The sequence below is a fragment of the Hippopotamus amphibius genome, chromosome 17 (genome assembly GCF_030028045.1).
Source record: "Hippopotamus amphibius kiboko isolate mHipAmp2 chromosome 17, mHipAmp2.hap2, whole genome shotgun sequence".
NCBI classification, from domain to species: domain Eukaryota; kingdom Metazoa; phylum Chordata; class Mammalia; order Artiodactyla; family Hippopotamidae; genus Hippopotamus; species Hippopotamus amphibius.
In genome coordinates, this window is record NC_080202.1 from 56,179,668 (window position 1) to 56,189,700 (window position 10,033).

A 10,033-nucleotide genomic window follows, 5' to 3' on the forward strand; every position below is an offset into this window, starting at 1 on the left:
CTATTGAGTCCATGTGCCACAACTACTGAAGCCCACATGCCTAGAGCCCATGCTCCACAACAAGATGAGAAGCCCACACATGGCAGTGAAGAGTGGCCCCCACTCACTGCAACTAGAGAAAGTCCATGCACTGCAACTACAGCAAGCCCACACGCAGCAGCAAAGGCCCAACGCAGCCAATAAAGAAATAAACAAATAAGTAAATAAATAAAATTAAAACTTCTCTATGGTATTTTGATTAGCTTTCATGATATTTAGAGTCTAGATAAATGGGAACATATTTTGTTCTGAGTCGTATATAAATTTGGATAGGTAGGAAAGAATAGACACACATTAAAAGACAGAAAGGGAAAGGAAGTATGTACTTGGTGTGTGTCCATTAAAATACAGACATACACTCACACCACAATCATACACCATTTCAAGGATACCTCAGTCCATGGTATTAGCCAGCATTAAGAATTTCCATGGCGGGACTTCCCTGGTCCAGCAGTTAAGAATCCGCTTTCCAATGCAGGGGATGTGGATTTGATCCCTGGTCAGGGAACTAAGATCCCACTTGCCTTGGGGCAACTAAGCCCTTGCACCACAACTACTGAGTCCAGATGCCACAAACTACAAAGTGCACATGCTCTGGAGCCTGCAGGCCACAGTGAATATCCCGCATGCCACAACTAAGACCTGACGCAGCTAAAAATTAAATTAAATTAAAAAACAATAATTTTTTTTAAAAAAGATCCTGTTGCATAAATACATTAAAAAATTAAAATTTCCATGGAATCACTGTAGCAGAGTGATTAAGAGTTCAAACTCTCCTGACTTGTAAGCTGCTCATTCATAGGGTATACCTTGAGAAGCCAAAATGAAACAAAAGGCCAGGGTACTCGAGACAAGGATGTGTGCAGGAAAAAGCTGGAAATCTTCACAGAAATCTGAGTCCATTGGTGAATACTAATTTGAGCCAGTATAGTGCAAGAGTGCACAAAGCCAGGCAAAGGAAAACCACCAGAGAAAAAACAACTACTAAGAACTGGGGAGCTGAATGAACCAGAGTTCACATAGCTCAGAAAGCCACGGCCAGCAGACCTGTGCTAAAAGAAATGTTAAAGGAAGTTCTGAAGGCAGAAGGAAATGACACCAGATGGATACTGGGATCTACAAGAAGAAAGGAAGAATTCTGGAAATGATAAACACAAGGGTAAATATTTCATTTATTAATGTTTTTGAAAAATGATTGATTATTTAAAAGAGAATAGTAATGAACTTTAGGGTGTTTAACACATGTAGAAGTAAAATGTACAACAATATTGGTACAAATATTGGTACAAAGGATGGGTAGGGGAAATGGAAGTATACGGTTTCTACATTATATGTGAAATGGCATGCTGTCATTTGAAAGTAGACTATGATAAACTAAAGATGAATATTGTAACCTTAGAACAACCATTTTCAAAATAACCCAAAGAAATATAGCCAATAAGCCAACAGAGGAGACAAAATAGAATAGGAAAGAAAAAAAGAATGACGAATACATGAAACTAATAGAAAACATACAGTGATACAGTGGGCATAAACCCAATCACATCAGTAATTATACATAAATGTACTAAATACTCTAAAAGACAGAGACTGACAGGCTGGACAAAAAAGCAAGACCAACCATATACTGTTTATAAAAGATGCCCATTAAATATAAAAACAATGATATATTAAAAGTAAAAGAATGAAAAAAGTTAACCACGCAAACAATAATAATAAAAAAGCTGGGATGACTATATTAATATCAAACAAGATAGACCTCAAGACAAGGAATATACTCAGAAACAGACAGGAACATTTTATAATGGTAAAATGGTAAATATATCAATAAACAGGACCCTCCTAAATGCTTATGCCTCAAATAACAGAGCTTCAAACTACATGAAACAAGAACTGACAAAACTGAAGGGAGAAATAGACAAATTTAAACCTGTTTGAGAAATGTCAGGCCCTTTCTTTTAAGCATAAATATATACCTTCCTAATGATACAGCAATTCCACCTCTAGATACTGACCCAAGGGAAATAAAAATATGTCCACAAAAAGGTTTGTACAACAACGTTCATGGCAGATTTACTCATAATTCATACTAGCCAGAAACTGGAAACAACCCAAATGTTCATCAGTAAGAGAATGGGTAAACCATGTGTGGTATATTCTTAGCATGGAATTATAAATATTTACAAGAAAAGGGAGCAAACCAGTAATGCACATAGTCCCAAGGAATAGAGGCTGCGGGATCACGTGTTTTGAAGTTTGAGCGCAATCAAAACTAATTTATACTGAAAGAAAGCAGCATAGTGGTTGTGTCTAGAGGCAACGGCAGATTGACTGGAAGGGTCATGGAAATGTCTATTTTTTGATGGGGTGTGGGTTACATGAGTGTATGCAATTTCAGAATCCACTGAACTGTATACCAAAGTCTATGTAATTCAGTATATACGAATTATTCCTCAATTTAAAATATGCGATGGCAAAAGCAATCAATATAATTCACGTTAAAAGAGAGAAAAGAGAAACCTAATAGGATTATCTCAATTGGTTCAGGAAACGCGTTTGAAAAAATTCAAAATTCAACACCCATTTACAATTTTTTAAATTTTTAGCAAACTGGGAATGGAGGGGAGCTTCCTTAATCTGATAAAGAACAGCTACAAAAAAAGGCAGCAACAAATATCATTCTAAATGGCAAAATATAAAAAATTTTCTCCCTGAGATTGAGAAAAAGATAAAGATGCCAGCTATGGGGACGTCCATGTTGGCACAGTGGTTAAGAATCCGCCTGCCAATGCAGGGGACATGGGTTTAATCCCTGGTCCAGGAAGATCCCAAATGCCATGGAGCAACTAAGCCTGTGGGCCACAACTACTGAGCCTGTGCTCTAGAGCCCTCGGGCCACAACTACTGAGCCTGAGTGCTGCAACTACTGAAGCCCGTGCACCTACAGCCCATGCTCTGCAACAAGAGAAGCCAACACACTGAGAAGCCCGTGCACTTCAGCAAAGAGTAGCCCCCACATTCTGTGTGGCGCAGCCAAAAAAAATTAAAAAACCACCCAAACCACTACAAATAAATCAAAACGGAATGCCAAAAATAACCTGCAGGAAGGCAGAAAAGGTGGGGGAGATGGGGATTGGGGGCAGTAGGGAAGAAATAAGCCAGGCAAAGAGGAGTGTAGAAGCAAGGCCACCAGTGTGAGAATGGCATGCATACGGGAAATCTACAAGAAAGCAGGTGATGCTATCATAGAAAATAAAAGGCAGCAATATTACTAGAGTAGCAGGCAAAGTCCAGACCATGGACAGCCTTGAATGAGAGGCATCAGAGCTTGGCTTTGTTCTGAGGCACTGGGCCTGAGGACAAAATCTGATCTGTACATGCCCCACGAGAATTTTTTTTTATGTTTCTTCTTTTCTAATTTTTAAAAAAAAATTAAATAGCCCCATGAGAATTTCGGTTTTCAAAATCAGTAGGCCCCAGCTACTCTCTTCTCACTACTTCCTCTTGCCCAGAGTCAACCACTTTCAAATCTTCCAGCCAAGCCTTTTGGCATTTATCGCCATACTTTAAAAAAAAAAACTTTTTTGGCCGTGCCATGCAGCATGCGGGATTTTAGTTCCCTGATCAGGGACTGAACCTGCGCTCCCTGCAGTGGAAGCACAGAGCCTTAATCACTGGACCACCGGGGAGGTCCCTGGAATTATAATTGACTATTTGTACCCTTCCCTTTTTCCCTCTCTTTCCAGAACTTCTATTATTTGGGCATCGGTTCTCTTACTTTTTCTTAATTTTTTTTCTCCTATTTTCCATCCAGTTGTCTTCTTTGCCCTCCTCTCTGGGAACATTCAGTGTTCATACATTCCCTTAATATGCCTGGCTTCATTAATGTACCACATCTTCAACTGTGCCTGGTATCCTCCAGATCTATCTAACTCTATCTAACTCTCTAGAGCAGTGATCCCCAACCTTTCTGGCACCACGGACCGGATTCGTGGAAAACAGTTTTCCCACAGATGTGGGGGGTTGGGGGTGCCTCAGGCAGTAACGCAGGCGATGGAGGGGATGGGAAGCTGCAGATGAAGCTTCACTCGCTGGCCCACCACTTACCTCCTGCTGCTCCTGACAGGCCCCAGACCACTATGGTCCTCAGCCCCAGGGGTTGGGGACCCCTGCTCTAGAGGAAAACAAGCCTCTGGTTTTTTGCCAAGGTTGAGGGGCAGTCATATGGTTGAAGACTGTGTAGCCGGGAATTGTCTTAAACAGATTTCTATCAATCCTTACTAAGTTCACCCCTTTATCCTATTTTCAGAGGTACAAAATGCCAAAAACTCCTAACCCCTTTGAAGTTTCTATAGTGTAACTTGGTTTGGTTCTTGTCTCCCCACTAAAAGCTCAGTGTGCAGCTATCTGGAGATGCTAAATTCGTTTCCTCTTATCCTCCTGCTTTCAATTTGCAGAACTGCGTTGCTGTGGTCTCTCATCCTCTCTTCCTCAACCTTGTGGGCTTATGCTTTTAAAATACTCCCTTTATTATCATCTTAGTAGGGTTTTAGGAGGGAATATAAATAAATGCATGTGTTCAATCTGTCATCTTTATCCAGAAGCCTATAAGGAATGTTTAGTCTAGTGTTTTTATTTTAATGATGCTCTTTTTTTATTTTTTTATTTTTTTTAATTTTTTTTTCACATAAGGAAGCATTTATTTGAGGTTTAACATGAAATCATACAAATAAAATTGGTATAAACACAAATCCACATCGAGTCATAACACATATAGCAAAAGACAAAGTAAAAACAAAGAAAACTAACTGGCGGCTATATACAGTTGGACACAGTTGTGTCTTGTACACTAGAAAGTCTTTTACAAAATAATCATCTTAGATCAACAGAAGACCAATCTTCAATGTCGTCCTGCAAGATGGGTTACTTTAGCGATCTTTTCCTGTTTTCTCCAACGTCCCCTTTTAGTATGGCTGGTGATTATTTTCGTGATTGCCACCCCCTCGAGATGCCTTGCCATAAGTGCTCTGTTGGCCACTGTAGTCTGCATATCCCTGTCCATATCCATAGTTATACCCAGTATAATCATAGCCGCCATAGCCACTATAGTTTTGATCACCACCATAGGCACTACTGTAATTTCCATATCCTTGATCATAATAGTTATTAAATCCTTGGTTCCAGTTCTGGCCCTGACCTCGGCCACGACCCCTAGTACCACCTCGTCCACCAGCTGCAGCACCTCTTCCTCCTTTTTGTTGTTGCTGTTGCTGCCTATATACCTCTTTGGGTTGTGCAACTTTGATTTCACACTTCCCAGAACCAATTTGATGATATCTGCTTTCTAACAATTTCTTTACTGGCTCTTCGTCTGTATATGTTATAAAACAAAATCCTCTTCTTTCATTTGTTTTTGTATCCATGGGAAGTTCAATATTTTCAATCTCTCCAAAGGCTCCAAAATATTCTTTAATTTGTTCTTCGGCAGTATCTGGGCTCAATCTACCCACAAAAACCTTTTTTGGGGGTTCCTTCCCTTTTAAAGCTCTGGCCCTTTTAGGGTCTATCAATTTGCCATCCAGTTTGTGTTCTTTCAGTTCCAAAACCTTATTAACACTAGCAGCATCTCTGAAAAGCACAAATCCAAATCCTCTTGATCGTCCAGTGACTGGATCTGTTTTAATTGTGCAGTCTACAACTTCCCTAAATCGAGACAGATATTCAGTCAAATCTTTCTTGCTTGTATCCCAGCTCAAGCCTCCAATAAACATTTTACATCTTCCTCAGCTGTCAAGCCAACGTTCCACCTAAAAAACTCATCATTGCGCATACTGGGGATCTGGGTACCAGTCGCCTACAGGTTCCCAAACCAAGAGTTCCCTAAATCCTCCCCAGGAAAACTGCGCGGAGCCCTAATAGATGCACAATCTAATGATGCTCTTTTAAAAGTATAATAGAAGCCTTCCTGGTCATCTGGACCCTTATAAGCAAGTATTGCCACATGGTTTCAGTCAGTGCTCACGTCTGCATTGATGATTACTTACCAATCTCCTAAAATGTCATACTTTAACTTCTACCACAGTGTTTCTCAACCTAGAGGGCAGGGCTTTCCTATATATAGAAAAGTATTCTCATACTCGAAAAATTGCTATCAGTCATACAGACTCACTGAAAATTTTTAAACAGAAGAGAGAGATGGTCAGATCTCCATCTTATATAGGTCACACTGGCAGCTAGCTGAGCGAAAGGTAAATTTGGGAGGACAAGATGGAAGGCAGGCTGGTGAATTAGAAAATAATTGTAACCCAAGTGGATATGGGCCACGTATAGCAGGAGTGGAGAGAGGAGCACAGATTTGAAAAATATTTGGGATCAAGATAGCAAATGGATTCAATCTGGATTCCAAACTAATAAAAAAAAAACCCCAGTGAAGAGTGTTAAGCATCACAGACAGAAAAATAATAAGTCATCATGATTTATTTTGGGAATACTTGATTCATTATAATAAATACAATATTATGGCAGCACAATTGAGATTAATGATGAAATCACTTCGTTTCATAATTTTAACACTTGTTTCCTTTGGTTACCAAGGCCAATTATAATTGTGCAAAATTTTATCAACTGCACTGTCATACAAATAGGCAAATTATCTATTGTCAAAACTAGTTTCTCATTTCTGACAAAATGACATTCATTTTTTCTAGAAGCTGACATTTTCAAGGGATTGGAAAAAAAAACTTCCCATTAATAGGTCTATAGAAAAGAATGTGAAAAAAAGAAACGTTCTACATCTTGAACAGCATTAGGCACTAATTGTTTGAATCACAAACGCTAATCCATATTCTGACTGAACCAGAACATCCCAGCTGATATTCAAAATTTTGTCATCAACTGTATTTTCTCTTTGCAAGCTCAGTTTCTACTCAGCTTCAATTTAGTGCATAAATTTGTCTTCTTATAAATTCTTGAAATACAACTGGAACAATTTTCATCATGGCTTTTTTTCATAAAATAATCATCAAAAAATGGTTTTGATTGAAATGACAAAACTAGCTTCTGATACATAATTAGAACATCTGATAAATTTTGATTAGGAACTTGCTTGAAATTCATGCCATTTCAGATAGAAAAATAAATTGATTTTAGTAAAAAAAATTTTTTTCTACAAAGATGCTTATAAAAATTGTTTCAGAACCTATAGTACTTGAAGTTTGATCTCTCGGTTCTGTAAAACGTAATCTTAGGTGAAAAGTATGCATATATACTCCTCAAGATTTTAATTCAACTTGATGACTTACATTTCTAAGATATCTAACGAAGTATATTTCACATGTAGACAAAAGAAAAAAATTAACTTTTTATTATGGAAAATTTCAAACATATACAAAAGTAGAAAGAATAAAGAATAGTGTAATGAACTCCTACCACGCAGCTCATGTTAATAATAATCAACATAAGTACTAATACAACATAACATAAAAATTATCAATTCATAGCCAATCTTGTTTCATCTGTAGCCCCTATCCCCACCCCAATGATAGTCCACATTTGATTATTTTAAGCAAATCCCATGCATCATATTGTTTCATCTGCAGGTATTTCAGTATGTATTACTAAGAGGTAAGAACTCTTTAAAATAATATTACCATCACACCTAAAAAAGCTAACAATTCCTTAGGTTCACGAAATATCCAGGTTGTATTCAAATTTCCCTGATTGAAACAATATGATTGTAAGATAACAAATTAACAGAAAAGCCAACATTAAGTTAAAAACCACTAGGTACTTCCCTGGTGGTCCAGTGGGTAAGACTTCATGCTCTCAATGCAGAGGACCCGGGTTTGATCCCTCATGGGGGAACTAGATCCTGCTGCAACTGAGTCTGCATTCTGCAACTAAAACCCAGTGCAGCCTTAATAAATAAATAAATATTTAAAAACAAACAAACAAAATCATTGCAGGGTATAAACTTCCAGCATGACAGCCCATGGAACTCCACAGACCCACTCTGCAGTGAAACTGGTGAAAAGTATAAAAAGATAACCATTTGAAGTATCTGGAAATGGTCCTATGGATATACAGCAAATGAAGAAACACCTATTCAAGAAAATCTACTAAAAATTGATGAGTCTTTGAGCCAAAATCGTGCCCTCCCTCCCTACTCCCAGCCAGTGGAGACAAAAACCCTACTCTGGATTAGTACAGTCAAGTGCACAGAAATCCACCTCCCATCAGCTCTCGGTCAGAGGGCTTTCTTTCTGGGAGGAGCAACACATTAGCACTTTTCATCCTTCCCCAGCTATCTGCTGCTAAGGCTAAATTCTGGGCAAGTGTAACCAAGAGGTGGGGACTCCCTTCTGCTCAGCCCCCATTCATGGAATGGGGGCTCCACCTTGGGCATGATGTCACTGAGGATACTGGGGCCTTGGCCATCTCTGCTCTGGCTCATAAAGTAGCGGTTCCATGTCAGAAGAGGCAAGCAGTCGCCACATGGTCAATTCCTAAACAGGGGTATCACTCAGAGAGAAGCACAACGTTGTTCCAACACCCAGCTGGAGCACAGGCTCAGAGATTTTTGCCTAGGGAGAGAAGTAGGCTATAAAACAGACAGGTCTAATCTCTTCCCAAAGGAACTGACTTTATTTGCAACAGAGAATGGAGAAGTTCAAGCCTAAGGATGCTCTCAAAACAAGAGATTGTGGTGCAAGGCAACTGGGAGGAGATTGGTAGATTCCATGAAGACACAGGCTAAAGTGTAAGCCAGCTAGTTTGCAGGAGAGAACCAGGGAAAGAAACAGCAGACACTAACCTCAGGAGCTACTTCTTCAAAGAACCTGAGTCTGTAGAGCAATTTATGTCCCAGGGCATTTTTTGTAAGCAATAGGTCAACAGCTGGCAACTGTAGCAGGCTGATGTGTTAGTTTGAACACAGGGTAAGCCTCAGACCCTTCACAGTTCTGGCCAGAAGGTGACTTTGTAGTTGGGGGCATGGGAAGTTGAAGCTCCCCTCTCCAAGGTATGGCAGGGAGAAGAGGAGGCTTGAGGAAAGAGGTGATGTTCTGGAATCACTGTTGAGCAGGATCAAAGCTGGAGCTAACCAAGGACAAGGAACCAGCTGGTGTGGAGAGCCCAGCTGACGCCCAATGTGTACCATTCCACTCTGGAATGAGACACTGGCCAGCAGCTCTCAGCCAGGCCAGGGAGTGGGCAGCATGGGGGAGGGGGGGACACTGCACAGGCAGATCAGAGTGTGAATTAAGGTCAGAGTTCTGCTGGGCTGACAGCCAGGAATACAAGAGAATCTGGGTTACAATGAGAGAGTAGCTCTTAGACTATGACTCCCGGGGTCCTGGCTGGATAGGAAAGAAAGCTTCGGGGAGAGGGCTGATCTGCTGGGAGACAGTAGAGGGGTGGAGAGACTGGAAGCTGCAAGCAGGAAGGAGAACCCCACGTGGTGGGTAGGAGGCTCTGGTCTAAGTGGGGTATTGCCTTTTAGGCACGGGAGGTGAATCCTTAACACGATGGTGGAGGGTCAAGCCCACACTGAAGGAGAGCCCTCTCCTACTTGAGGCTGGAGTCCACGCAGGTGGAGGCTGGGCTGTGGTGGCAGCCAAGTTTGTAGATCTGAAGATGTAAAGTTGAAGACGTTCATAGTGATTCCCCTTTTTTTCATGAAGTAGGTGAAGCTTTCACTGAGAGAGAAGGGTAGGTTGCGATTTGGGGGCGTAGAGCAAGGTCTCGTGTTTTACCAACAACTGAGGAATTGGAAGAAGGTGCTGATCCAGGGATAATTAACATGGACAGGGATTTTGGCATTTGAAAACCATAAAGATTAAAAGAAAAGACTTGAAACCATCAGTTCTAAGTAGTGCCCATCAGCTGGGTGGCAAAGTGCGGCATTTTTTTAAATTGTGAGAACTGAGCCAGAGTGACCTGTTCCTGCCCACATGCAGAGGCTCCAGGAAGCTTTCCAGGAAGCACTGCAATTGGA

At 40.5% G+C, this 10,033-nt stretch overlaps 1 protein-coding gene across 6 annotated transcripts in view; it reads right to left on the reverse strand.

Annotated features, from left to right (window-relative positions):
- Positions 1-10,033, reverse strand: part of LOC130839989 (heterogeneous nuclear ribonucleoprotein D-like) — a 100,610-nt gene that overhangs the window by 69,290 nt on the left and 21,287 nt on the right. For 3 of the 6 annotated variants that reach the window (XM_057714917.1, XM_057714916.1, XM_057714915.1), the window contains one exon: positions 3,061-9,734. The exons of 2 other annotated variants lie outside the window; for them this stretch is intronic. In XM_057714917.1, the coding sequence (XP_057570900.1) occupies positions 5,004-5,810 (807 nt within the window). In that variant the 5' untranslated portion in view covers positions 5,811-9,734 and the 3' untranslated portion in view covers positions 3,061-5,003. Of the gene's footprint in view, positions 1-3,060; positions 9,735-10,033 lie in introns of those variants that run through there. One more of the 6 variants, XR_009049947.1, reaches the window with a different exon arrangement.